The 14,808-nt window shown below is 39.8% G+C and overlaps 1 protein-coding gene across 1 annotated transcript in view; it reads left to right on the top strand.

Moving 5' to 3' along the window:
* The first annotated feature begins 9,204 nt into the window (after positions 1-9,204).
* The window catches only part of LOC135467608 (meiosis 1 arrest protein-like), a 44,729-nt gene continuing 39,125 nt past the window's right edge, over positions 9,205-14,808 (top strand). Inside the window, exons 1-3 of the mRNA XM_064745382.1 lie at positions 9,205-9,277; positions 11,188-11,345; positions 12,389-12,574. Of these exons, the coding sequence (XP_064601452.1) occupies positions 9,205-9,277; positions 11,188-11,345; positions 12,389-12,574 (417 nt within the window). The remainder of the gene's footprint in view (positions 9,278-11,187; positions 11,346-12,388; positions 12,575-14,808) is intronic.

The following is a 14,808-nucleotide window of genomic DNA, read 5'->3' as shown; positions in this document are numbered from 1 at the left end:
ATTTGAATAGAGTGTCTAAGTAGGCCTAGGGTCTGACATCATCAGACATCATCGTTGAATATTACACTTGTAAGTCAACTAATGTTGGCACATAAATGATAAAGACCTGTCCAACAACATAGCATGCAATGGCCCCCTCAAATGTACATAAATAAATCCTTGTAAACTATCTTAAATTGATGTCTTATGCACTAGTTCTGTTATCATGTCACTTCATGGAGCGAATGGGTAAAGGCTACATCACTGCTTAGGCTTGCCCAATCTGATGGCAACATGTTTAATTGGATAAAATTCTCAACATGTCCACCTCAGTTCACACCAGCCATTTATGCAGTATTGATATTTTGTTCTACGTGTTATTTGGTAAAATCTGATTGAACAATAAATTATGATACATATACTTTTCAGAAAAATTTCGATTGAAATATGTTTTACCCAGGTGCTGTCTTGTCCTTTAATGTTTAGTTGTTCATCCACAAAATGATGACAGCCGTACACACAGCATGATAGATCTTTGACAAGTAGAATTCGCTTTCCTAACCTCTGTTGTATTGATCAGATGTGAAGGTAATCCCTTATAAACTAGCTAAATGTTAACATTATCATGTTCATCTACTTTGTTCTAAACTGTCTACACAAAACAAAAATAATAAAAAAAAAGAAAAAAACACACAACAGCGAAAAAGTAACAAGGAGTCACAATTTAATTATCACTCTTATACTGTCTTCCAGGTTTTACTATTTTCCATGCTGAACTGAAGATAATCTTTCTCACAGCACTTTTTATTATATAGTAAGTAAGAAAGGACAACCTAGAGCTAAACGCCTGGCCAAGCATCGTCTTACTTGTACAAGTCTTCAAATTGTGCACATTTCAGGCCACAACAAATTTGACGGTTCAAACCTGTGGAAATTTGTCCATTGATTGGTTAAGAATAGATGTATAACCACTCCGTTTTTTGGAAGCAAAATTTGAAACTTCTTCACTTAGCAGATGGTTTCATATGTTAAGCGGAAACGTCAAATTTTATTGTTTTATTATTATATGTATGAAGAAAATTAAGACAACAAGTAATGGATATATATATATCTATATATATATATATATATATATATAGAAGAAATATGACAAACTCAACTTGAGCTGCTCGATTGGTTTGTCCTCTATGGTGACTGGTTGGTTGGTTGTTGGTTGGGGGTTGTTCTGTCTCCTCTGCCTCCCTGATGGTGATGTAGTGTTTGGATATGTGTGGTGTCAGACTTCTGGTTGTATTGTTTGCTGGACTGTGTAGATGGCTGGGTCCGCTGGTTTGTCTGTGGTGACAGGTTTGGCTGGTTGTTCTGTCTCCTATGGCTCCCTGATGGTGATGTAGTGTTTGGATATGTGTGGTGTCAGACTTCTGGTTGTATTGTTTGCTGGACTGTGTAGATGGCTGGGTCCGCTGGTTTGTCTGTGGTGACATGTTTGGCTGGTTGTTCTGTCTCCTCTGGCTCCCTGATGGTGATGTAGTGTTTGGAGATGTGTGGTGACGGACTTGTGGTTGCACTTCCCGAAGTATTGGTCGCTGTTGGTGAGGAGGAGGAGGAGGTTTCTTCTCGCCTCGGCATTGATCTGAGAAAGACTGCCGCGGTTGCATATTTCTAGACCCAGCCACAACGTCGGTATAAGATGTGTTCCTCATATTGGTTTGAGTCTTGCACTTCTCTTCTTTTGTTTACTTTGCCATATGACTTCTGATTTTTCTTCATCTTCAAATACTTCAGTCAGCCATAATATGTTGAGCTTATTTTTGACTACAGCATTTGGAACTCTGTTGATCAGATCTGTAGTAACCTCATCACAGGCGTTCATTTTCTCCTCGTTCTTTCCTGTCTGCTCATTCAGTCGGCACGTCTCCATGCGGACCTTTTCAACACTTAGGTTTAGTTTTTGGTCTGTGGTGTTGGCCGGTGTACTAATTTCACGAAATTTCCGAGGAATGTAGATGGGGTTGGTTTCGAGGAACTCACCATAAATCTTTTGAATTCCGTCACCTTTGATGATGTTCACACATCTTCCTTAGGTTTTTTATCTTCGCCCACTTCTATTTCTTTCTGACTAGTTTCTAACGTAAACTTGATATTTGGGTCCAAATTGTTTAAGGCAGTAAAAAGATATAAATGAAAGCGTATCGGTGTTAGAAGTCGATTTGGTGGTCCTTAAAACTGAAATATGAATTTTGTTTGTTTTGTCTTTTGTCAAAATTACTTCTTTTGGATAATGCCTCATTAATAGAAAAGTCTTTAATTCAGATAATTTGATTTGCTGGAGTTCTTTGTTAGGTACGATTGTGCAAATTTGTCTCAAAGTAGATTTTGGGAATTACAATTCATATTAGCATTAATACGGAAGTTAAAATTGGTAACATGAAACAAAAAATGACTTTGAATGTTCACAGCCTTTGCATCGTGTGTCTCCACACATAGAAGTTGTATAACTAGTTTCTGTTAAGTTGGTAGTAAACCGAGCCTTTTTCAGAAGTTTCTTAAGTCTTTTACCATTTATAATTTTGGTTTGATGAAAAGTTTTAGTGAGATTCTAGTAGTGGTTGGTTGTTGTGGATCCAAATGGTAAAACAATCATCTAAAAACCTTTTGAATGACTCTTTGACAAATTTTCATTAATTACGTCAGTAGTTATTTTCATTTTCACTGTAGAGCTTCTGCTCTAAGTATCCTAACGCTAAAGTAGCCTAGGTTGGTGCAAACTTTGTACCCATCGCTGTGCCTAAAATTTGGCGATAATTTTTACTTCCAAATTCAAGTGTGTTATATACAGGGTGGGCATAAGACTGTACTTTGACACTCAGTATCACCAAAACCCTCTTACGTCAGCTTCTAAAAATGTACACACCCAGAAGTCATTATGTCCTAAGTATACAGACCAATTTTCAATTTCATCCTTTAAGATTTCTGATCATGGGACCAGAATTAAAATAGATTCAAAAATGCATGTTCCGGACATTTCAAAATGATGTTTGGCGCAGAGAAGGCCATCTTGATTCAGCAAAACTTGTGCCTATCTAACAGAAGGGTTTCTCTGACACTAGAGCCAGACAATTTTTCCAAATGACACTTGATTGACGCATGCCACAGAGGTGCAGTGCGCGCTCTACTCATTACACCTGACAGGTGTTGCGATGTGGGTCACCGGAACGTGCGTTTTTGAGGCTATGTTTTCATTTTAACACTATGCACAGGCTACTCAAGGTATGACCTTGAAAATTGGTCATTGTATCAACAAAATTGCGCCATTTGAACGTCTTAAAGTTTGAAAGGGTTTGAACAAAGGATAATGGAGCAATGCAGCATCATAATACAGCCAATTTTTTATGCCCACCCGATAAATATATCATAAATATAAATATATATATATAGGAATACACATGGTTGTTTAGGGCTGTTATTATGAATACTAACACTGCGCTGTCTTTTTCCATTGAAGCTTAACTTGAAGAGCTCTGTACTTCTCGTGCTAGCCTTGACACACTATAATGTTGTCCCCCAAATAATTTGTCTGTCCGTTCTCCTTTTGGCTATATACTGTACGTGTATCAACTCCAACTGCAATGTTTGAATGCATGCTGTAATTAACTAACTTTTCGTTTGACCAAAAGAATGACATTTTCCGAACCGGTAGTATACCATAACAGTTAGTGATCATGCTCGCCTCCACCATGCTGCCTTTAAAAGACAGACCTTGAGGTCATGACCTTTATTACATAAATGCAGACAGATCTATGACCAAGCCCAGAGATCATATCCATTGAATCACATTTTGAGTAGCCACATTTTTCATGTAACTTCGACAAACAGATCGAGATGGCGGCTGCTGTATGGTAGACCAGGAAAATTTTTTTGTTAATTTGTGTTATTGCCCTGTATTATTTTTCGTTAGGCCAACCTAACAGCTGACATTGATGTATGCTAGGACTGGTACTAAGTAAAATATTGGACTTAACAAGACGAGTAAAATTTAAGTTTTATCTTCACAATGCCAAAGCTTGTTCACCACATCCACCTTATAGATCCAACCCTTTTCCCTACTGTTTCCATGTTAATTTTGTCACAATAGGGTGTCTCAAAGACATCAAGACACCCAGCTGGCTAAACCTATGATGAATAGGGGCACCATTAAAAATGTTTTTGTTAGACATAACCTGACTAAGGATTCAGAAAAATTCAACACTGCAAGTTTTATTGCGATTTTGATGAAAGCTTTCCCCTCAATGTTAATTTCTTTCAATCTGTATATTTTTCATTAGCCAGAAAAAAAATTCATTCGCAAGTGACCGATCCTGTTTTTCTTAATCGTGGCGGATTAAATTGCATTCAGTAACATCATAGTTAGGCCATCAATATGGTGACTTAGACACAAAAAATGGCTAGCATCATGCAATCAGAACATCTGACTGACTTTTTTCACCCTATACCAAACTTTGTTCTTACATACTTTTCACCTATGTTGGGATTATGAAAGCTCAGTCCCTCTTTCCTGAACTGTATTAAAACTTCTTCCTGTTCTGGCAGGTGCCCATTCAGGCAGCTTTCCTTCTTGTCTGTGGGTCTCTTGTAAATATGTATTGTCATAACAAAAGGTGGTTAATATTAGTCCATGAAATACAGCACCAATCATCATGCTTAGAGATAAAATGTGATGTGTGCATGGCCCTGATAGTAGCAGACATTTTGAGGACAAAGATGCAATGCTTTGGGCACCTGACTAAAACGGAAGTTGTTTCTTAGCAATATTTAGTTTTTTCTCTCTCATCCTTTCACAACATGCATTATGCCCTAGAGGTTCATCCATTATATTTAGGATTGGTTATGTTCTGTATATGCCAGGAGAGGTAATAGCTTTTTCAGCTTGGTAAGGTCACAGGGAAAATAACAGGAATAATGAGTAGTAATCAAGAAAACTAAACTGAGCGATAACAGCTCAACGCAAAGTTCTGCATTTGTCCCCTTGATTATAGTGCTGATATAGTTCTGCATTTGTGCCCTTTATTAAAGTGCTGGTAAAGTTCTGCATTTGTCCCCTTGATTATAGTGCTGGTAAAGTTCTGCATTTGTCCCCTTGATTAAAGTGCTGGTAAAGTTCTGCAATTGTTCCCCTTGATTATAGTGCTGGTAAAGTTCTGCATTTGTCCCCTTGATTATAGTGCTGGTAAAGTTCTGCATTTGTCCCCTTGATTAAAGTGCTGGTAAATGGTGCCAGTGTTGTGTAAGTAGCCATGAATGGCAGGAAGAGACTATGTCAGCACACATCCCATCAGATTTTTGCTATCTTATAGCCCAAAAAATACCTTTCACAAAATATCAACCTTCTCCCTGCATGTGCTGCTGTTCAAACTAGTGAGTTGCATTTAACTTTTAGAGTCCTTTTCACACTATAAAATAAAATATTACAGGTGCAATTCTGGTATTTACTGAAAGACAATAATTTGAGCTGTCTCCAGTTGGTCGGTGCAGAAAAATTCATGTGATTAGCGTGCAAGGAATTTCGGCCATAAAATTTCCAGTATACCCTTTCGGCTATACATACATTAAAAATTTTAAGATGGATTAGTGCATTCCAGTTAATGCTTTATTGAATGAATTATTTAGTTTATTGAAGCCGTTTATTAAAATATACACAGATCCCCTCATATCCCCCCCACCCTCCCCCCCCGATTTCCCATGTCGGCCTCTCACACACTGCCTATCTGTTTCCCTCATATTTTCCCCGACAGATTTGCTTTGTCGGTCTACTTCTTCCCCTCATATATTCCTCATATATTTTTTTCAAGGTAGTTTTGAGGTTTTTTTCAGATCTAACTGCCCTGTAATAGTGCCATATTGAGTTTTTTTAAAATATCTAACTACCTTAGGCCAAAATTAAACTATTGTTTGCTTGATGTCACATACCCTGTATAACAAAAGAGGGTAGGTTGGTCTTGGTTTGTGGTTTGTACATGTGTAGGGGTTCCAGCCAACAGGGGAAAGGAAGGTGTCACGAGTGGGCCATCTTCCACTCCCTTGGTTTGTGGTTTGTGCATGTGTGTAAGGGGTTCCAGCCAACAGCGGGGAGAGAAAAAGCTCAGTAATGGGCCATCTGCCCACTTGGTTTGTGCATGTGTGTAAGGGGTTCCAGCCAACAGCGGGGACAGGAAAGGCTCAGTAATGGGTCATCTCCTGCTCACTTGGTTTGTGGTTTGTACATATGTGTAGGGGGTTCCAGCCAACAGCGGGGACAAGAAAGGCTCAGTAATGGGTCATCTCCTGCTCACTTGGTTTGTGGGTTCGTACATGTGTGTAGGGGGGTTGCCTCCAACAGGGGGAACGGGAAGGGGTCAGGAATGGACCATCCCTTCTCGCTTGGTTGCCGTTTGTACATGTGTGTATCTAAGACTTTGTTTTTACCCATTTGGGAATCATCCTTACTGCCCCTGTGTTGGAAAATGAGATTATTTTATAGACCATTGGGTGATAGGAAACATGCATAGGCCATGGAAACTGCAGAAAGAGCTCAATAATTTTTCAGGACGCTTTGAAATTACAAGTATTTTTGGAAGGGACATACCATTGAGACTTGCAGATGTGTATATATACTGACACATATCTGACCTCTGTTAGAATGAACAAATCAAATGTTCAGTTTCATTCAGGGTTTCACTTCGACCATCAACTTACCCAAGTCGCTGTATTTAGATCAAGCCTGATTTTTTGAGTCAGTTACATGTACCGCCCCTTGTTGTCTAGATGACATGACATGTTCATCAAACTTTGAAATGTCAGACATTGTATTTTGTGTTGTAATTATGTGGTCTACCTTGTAACTACACTTCTGCAGTACCGTACAAATTGTTGGGAATTGCGAATACTTCAGGAGATACTGTCGATATAAAGGAAGATATGTCCTGTGTTTACTAGACTTATAATTTTAGAATTTGCACTGCCTCATTAACATGTTATCTGGTCAGACAGACGGATATGGCATGGTTCCATGTGAAAGTTACTGTGTATATATGTTTTTGAGGTTGAAGGTGACAAATTTACTACATAAATAGTAAGGCAAATCGATGTGCTATTTTAACTTAAAACTTTAAGGAACTTAGGGGGTGTCAGCTAATATTATCACTGGACCTGTGTTCTATAATACATGTATATATCATTAGATATATGTTGTCCTCGCACATGTCCATTACCTGTTCCCCTCATATTTCCATCCACATTCGCCATGTCGGCCCCGCAGGTGCCTCCTTCCTCTTCCCCTTCCCCTCATATACCCCCCACCCCACCCTGGTCGTGCTCACTACCTGTTCCTCTCATACCCCCCCCCCCCCCCCACCTCCACCTCCGATTTCCCATGTTGGCCTCACATGTGGCCCCTACCCGTTCCCCTCATATTTCCATCCAGATTTCCCGTGTCGGCCTTGCACATACCGCCTGTCTGTTTCCCTCATATTTCCCCGCAGATTTGCTTTGTTGGCCTACCTCTTCCCTTCATATATTCCTCGTATATTTTTTTTAAGGTCGTTTTGAGTTTTTTTCAGACCTAACTGCCCTGTAATAGTTCCATATTGAGTTTTTTTTTAAATATCTAACTACCTTAGGCCAAAATTAAACTATTGTTTGCTTCACAAACCCTGTATAACAAAAGAGGGTAGGTTGGTCTCTTTTTTTTTGCAGAAAGGAAGGGCAATCATAGAACAATCATAGAATCAAATGATTGAACACAATAAAACTACGTTAAACCCCAAGCACTCACTCGCAATAAAACTTCCTCAGTTTTGATCAGAACGCATTACTAAATTATGTCACCGTATGTCTGTCAATTCTCAGAGTAAATATTCTTAGATCTTTACAATAAAATTAACAAATAAACATTAGTTAAGCATTTTTATGAGTACAATTTAAGTCAACAGTTTGTGCTAGCATTTCCAGGTCATTTACAGAAGGGGCGAGCATGTGAAAATGCAACCAAAATCCTGTCCAGCTGATACTTTTGACGGAGTGAAGCGGAACCTCATGACCTAGTAAAAGAAAATCTGTTTTGACGAATTTGTTCCCATTTTCTTAAATTTCCTAATTTTAATTAAACTTTAAATGAGATCTAGGGGATTCTTCGTTCATGTGAAGGATCAAACATTTATTCTGCCCACAATACATCATTCAATGTACCTTGTTATCTAAAAGTATGAAGAGTGTAAGCACCCAAGTGAGTCTCGGCTCAGACCACCAGCTTTGACCTAATTTATACTGTCCAGAACATTTACATGCGAGGAAGAGAAGAGCCAAAATCGTGTTGTGCTGCATGAACATTAAGGTATGGCACTTATCAGCTTTGTCTTTGTATGTAAACTTTCCTGCATCTAAAATGGATCTGCCCTTTCTATTGTCACTACCATTGTTTCCACTTCACAACAATGTATAAGTAAACAGATACATTTTTTTACCCACCAAAGCATCTGGCAGTGGTGATATCGGTGACAGTTTAGGAAATTATACCAATATATTCCCAGCTACATGCCCCTTAACATAGAGTTTTGACAGGGAGAAAAGCTTTCCACACACCTGACGAACCTTTTTTTTTTAAATTTGAGATGTTCCGAACGGTATTTTTCCATGCCGACTGTAAGGGCTCCTGTGGGGGCCACTGATAAGCGTGAAATGTGATTAACACCAAACTTAAAAGGAGCTCTGTTGGGGATTCTTTGATAACGTACATGAATAGGTTTCAAACGGAAATGATAATGTTACAGCAAGTGTTATAATGTGGTAAGGTCTCCCCTAGGCGATTATACCAGTCCATGACTGAATTAATTTAATGCACAAAAAATAAACTGGGGGATCTACGTAAGTGGGTTATGGCTATAGCTTGAGCAACAAGTCCTTGGAGGCATAGGTCTTTGTCCAGTTTCGTCAGCCACCATCTCACTAATTCAATTTGGCGAAATTAGATGTGTTTTTAAGGTATTGCGTGGGGAAAAGAGTCAGATCACGGAGAGTTTCATATTTTGCCGTCGTAAGACGCTGACAGCTGCAATGTTCACAAGACTTAGAGGAACATTTTATAATGATTATCTCACAAAGTCAGTAATTAATTTGGAAACACTATGACACCGGTAGTCAGTTCAGTAGTGGGGATGAAAAATATGGTAACACTATTTTACAGGTATCCAAATGGATATGGGTGAAAACACTTCACAGGTAGGTGTGTCTATCTACGGGTATCGGGTGCGCTATACCCATCGATGTGGGCTGGCTTTGCTCAGCAGCGGGAGAGGAAATTTTATATCTCGAAAGAGCGCCCATCACCTGTAAATAGAGTGACATTTCAATCGGCGACAAAAAACAACAAGTAATGAAATGAAACAAAACGATTTGGTGTAAAAACACACACAAAAAAAGAATTTCGGTCGGGGCCTTTTTCAAGGGTCGGTAGGGTAATATCAAACATATATTATATTTTAATTTTAGCCATACAGAATTAATAAGACAAAGTAATGTTACACCTTTCTAGAGGGTGACATCCGCCGGATTACATGGAAGTAAGAAGAAACCCGTAGTTGATAGACGACCGACAGCAGAGATTATGATGGGATGATTCTCATACTGGTTGGGGTTCGTTTAACGGTAGTTAAGGTCAACATGTAAGAACCCCTGATAAACATATTTTATTTATTTATTTATTCACACGATGATATCTATCCTTTGTTTGGGATTGAGAATACCCCCTCTTCCGGCGGTGAGCTGTTCTGGGATGGTTTCAGCATGGTCCCTTATAAACATATTTGGAGAATACAGCTGATCAAAAGGCCGAGTTCATTTCCACAGACAGGGTCAGCGCCGGTTTTCACGCCGGCCACATTTTTGTAACATAAATCGGCAGTTCCCGTGTCCAAACAATAAACCTGCCACTGTTCTGGGTTCAAAAGCAGCAATGTTGATTTCAGTGCGCACAGCAGAGATTACGGGGCAGCGACTGGCTCATTGTCGGAAATACAGAGAGGAGTGGCGCGAGCACGTATTTAAAACAAAATCCCAAACCAATATTTAAACGACAGATTGGCTGTCGATGGTGTTTTCAGCCAATCACAGGCTCTAATTCCAAAGTACTTATTGATGAAGAAAACGTCGTCATATGAAGACAGTAGGGGCGGAGCCAAAGAAACCGTGCGCCGAGTGAGCAGACATTGATTGACAGGTCACCCACCATGTGACATAACAACGGCTGTTGGGTTGACACACTGGCAGACCAGTGACAGGAAGGGAGGGCGTGGCTTTTCATAATGACGTCTATCCTATATGAGGAACCAATAACAACAGCTGGCGATCCTCATATGTCTTTTCAGAATTGAGTTTTAATGAGATATATTCATTTTTTCCTCGCATTATTGCACACTTTTCAGTCTTTTTCACTCCATATTCAATTTTTAAATCTCTTAACTACCATTTAACGGTACTTAAGGGCGACGTGTATGAACCGCTGGTTCCCCTCATATTCGCCCCCAGATCTCCTATATCGGCCTGCACATACCCCCTACTTGTTCCCCTCATACTCATATTCCCCCACCCCCCCAACCCTCGATTTCCAATGTCGGCCCTGCATGCGCCCCCTCTTCGTTTCCCTCATATTTCCCCCCAGGTGTCCTATGTCGGCCCCGCACGTGCTGCCTACCAGTTTCCCTCATATTCCCCCCTCTCCCCCCACAGATTTTCCTTCTCGGCCTTGCACATGCCCCTTCCCTGTTACCCTCAAATTTCCCCAAAGATTTCCCATGTCGGCCCCTCACGTGCCCCCTACCTCTTCCCATCATATTTCCCTCAGATTTTCTGTGTCGGCCTCGCACATGCACCTTCCCCGTTCCCCTTAATTTTCCCCACAGAACTTTCATGTTGGCCCCGCATGCGCCCCCTATCTGTTCCCCTCATATTTCCCGCCAGATTTTCCTATATCAGCCTGCACATACCCCCTGCCTGTTCCCCTCATATTCCCCCCAGGGTGGTATATAACTAACAGGGTGGGGTGGAAAGGGGTCATTAATGGGCTGTCTCTGATTACCCATCTTACCCAATACAGTCAAGTTGGTGTTGCAAAGATTTACAAATTAAATAGATAATTACTGGGAATTACTATATATGTGTTTGGTGTGGTTTTGACAGCTAGGACCTTGCTGGTTGACGTTTGTGCACCCCTCAGTAAGGCTGTCTGTAAACAGATATGTTCTGGGCTGGAAAATCTGATCACCATGGTGTGCAGCTTGTCAGGACAGAGTTGCCTCCCTTTCTTATCCATCATGACTCTTGGAACACATCCAGAGGCAAGTCTTTGCATGTTTTTAGAAGGCTGGTTTTCTTAAGTTATTCTGCATTGCTCAATAAATCTGCCTACAAAGTGATAAAACCTGATACCTTAGTGTTGCACATTCATGTACTTGGTAGACTAGCACAGAACTACTGTAAGCGATGTTGGATTTTTCTCATTTAAAATGATTACAAAGTTATGTAGAAAGTGTATAATACCCATTAGGCTCACATAGAAAGTGTGTAGTACCCATATAGGTACACATAAAAAGTATGTAGTACTCATTAGGCACACAAATAAAGTGTATAATACCCATTAGGTACACGTAGAAAGTGTATAATACCCATGGGGTGCACGTAGAAAGTGTAGAATACCCATGGGGTGCACAGTGTGCAATACCCATATAGGTACACATAGAAAGTATACGATGCGCATATAGGTACACATAGAAAGTATACGATGCGCATATAGGTACACATAGAAAGCGTACAATATGCATTAGGTATACATAGAAAGTGTATAATACCCATTAGGTACTCATAGAACGTGTATAATATCCATTAGGTTCACATAGAATGCATACAATACCCTTATAGGTACACATGGAAAGTGTACAATACCCATTAGGTACACAGAAAGTGCATAATACACAATTAGGGATATAACAAGAGAATTGAGGTACCCATGTTTAAAGCACGGCTACCATGATTACCAACCACAGTGACTATAGGTTGCTCATAATTTGCCATCTGGGCCTTTATGGGCAGGTCATTACAGCTTTTGAAAAATTTGTTAAACTGTGACGATGAAAGCTTTTCCTTGAACATAAATGACTTTACCAATCAGACTTCAAAAAGTGAATATTGAGTTTAAAACTTTGATGAAATTACCTAATTCCAGTAATTTTGGGAGTTTGGGAATTATGTGGACAGTGTAGCGGGTTATACATTTTGTCTGTCTTGTGATGAGATTCAGATATATGTGTGCTTCAATTTTCTGATATCAACATATCAGGATTAAAATACATGTTGTTGATGTATGGTGATCGTATGCACACAGGTTTTACTCCCTTTACAACAAGTGAGAGGAAATTTCTGCCAGCTACAGAGTGCAGTGAAAGAGATAGAACGGGTGTTTGAGGAGGAAAGGGTGGCATGTGTTAGCAGATTAACAGACACCTGCCTGGCTCAGGCACTACAAGATATCTCTGATCAGTTTGCACCTCAAAGCAAAACCATGACACAGGTGAGTCAGGGTCATTACGACAGTCATATCACATCTGTATATATACTGTAACAGTCATAAGAGAAGTGAGTCAACAACTTCATTATAACTTCATTATAATAGTCATGTTGTCAATTGATCACACATGTAAAGCTAACTTGTATCCTGCATGTACTGACTGAAAGAAAAAGGTTGAAGTTCACGAAAGTGATCCAAGAATGTTCGAAAAAATAATTTTGAATGCACAGTGGTGCCCCCTGTGTGGACTGAAATTGGGAGTACAGATTTCTGAAAATTCACTTAAATTCAAACACGAGTTTTTGGATACTTGTGCATATATTTTCAAACATTTGTTTTCTAAAAGCACAGAAAATTTTAATCAATTTGCTCTTAGTTTAGAATTTTATGATTAAGGTTTTGAAATTTTTTTGTATAGCACTCATCACAATTTGAATGCAGTTTTTTAAGTTCATAAAAGATATACATATATAAAATTGTCTTTCTTTGTTTTCTATTCTACCATCAAACAGCATGACCTGTAACCCAGATTCACACATAGGGTACATGTATGACAAACACAGTGACAGACTGAAATGATGCAAGAGTTCCGTCTATTAGCGTGACCCATAGCACAGATTCACACATAGGGTACATGTATGACAGACACAGTGATGGACTGAAATGATGCAAGAGTTCCGTCTATCAGCATGACCCGTAGCACAGATTCACACATAGGGTACATGTATGACAGACACAGTGACAGACTGAAATGATGCAAGAGTTCTGTCTATCAGCATGACCCATAGCACAGATTCACACATAGGGTACATGTATGACAGACACAGTGACAGACTGAAATGATGCAAGAGTTCCGTCTATCAGCATGACCAGTAACACAGATTCACACATAGGGTACATGTATGACAAACACAGTGACAGACTGAAACGATGCAAGACTTCCATCAATCTGCATGACCTGCAACCCAGATTCACACTTAGGGTACATGTATGACAAACACAGTGACAGACTGAAATGATGCAAGACTTCCATCAATCTGCATGACCCGCAACCCAGATTCACACTTAGGGTACATGTATGACAAACACAGTGACAGACTGAAATGATGCAAGAGTTCCGTCTATCAGCATGACCAGTAACACAGATTCACACATAGGGTACATGTATGACAGACACAGTGACAGACTGAAATGATGCAAGAGTTCCGTCTATCAGCATGACCAGTAACACAGATTCACACATAGGGTACATGTATGACAAACACAGTGACAGACTGAAATGATGCAAAAGTTCCATCAATCAGCATGACCAGTAACACAGATTCACAAACAGGGTACATGTATGACAAACACAGTGATGGACTGAAATGATGCAAGACTTCCATCAATCAGCATGACCAGTAACCCAGATTCACGAACAGGGTACATGTATGACAAACACAGTGACCGACTGAAAGGACAAACACAGTGACCGACTGAAATGATGTAAGACTTCCATCAATTAGCATGACCACTCAGATTGAGAACTGTTGTAAGTTAAGCCCGTTCTGGTCAGGTTTTTCAGAGAGAAACTGGTCTTGCGATCAGACGGTTTTGTTGATGCAGGAGTATGGCCATGGCAGTAAGCTCAGCTGATAAACCCATGACACAGTTCTTCCAGCTGCTTGTCATTGTGCCTCATGCATTGGAGGGAAAGATGGAAATTTCCCTCCGAATTATAGAAAGTTTGGAAAAAAAACACACCTCAACATGGTTCAACACACGACGACAGTGTTGGACAGTGTTGACTTATCTGATTTGTAGTGTGGGCGGGACACTCAACTTACCTCAACAGCATTCAACTCACGTCAGCAGTGTTGGACAATGTTGACCTATCTGATTTGTAGTGTGGACGGGACACTCAATTTACCTCAACAGCATTCAACTTACTGTTGAGTCAACAAAAGTTGAATGATATGGGATAGTCTGGACAGGGGCTTTAGATTCATTGAAACAGACTAATTACATCTATGCATATGCTGATTGGTTGTCTTCTTTTGCATTTGAAATGACTTACATGGTATAGTTGCAGGGTTGGAATATAGCTCTGGTGATGGTAACCTGTTTGCGGGTTGCCACTTTCCCATGTGTGGTAACCCATTATAAAAATGGGTTACCATCATTCAATATATGTTATTGACTAGTTAGATCTAACAGAATATTGTTCTGCAAAAGTCCATACTGTTGTTCATTCTTCC

The sequence above is a fragment of the Liolophura sinensis genome, chromosome 6 (assembly GCF_032854445.1).
Source record: "Liolophura sinensis isolate JHLJ2023 chromosome 6, CUHK_Ljap_v2, whole genome shotgun sequence".
Taxonomy (NCBI): Eukaryota; Metazoa; Mollusca; class Polyplacophora; order Chitonida; family Chitonidae; genus Liolophura; species Liolophura sinensis.
This window is presented reverse-complemented; position numbering and strand designations above follow the sequence as displayed.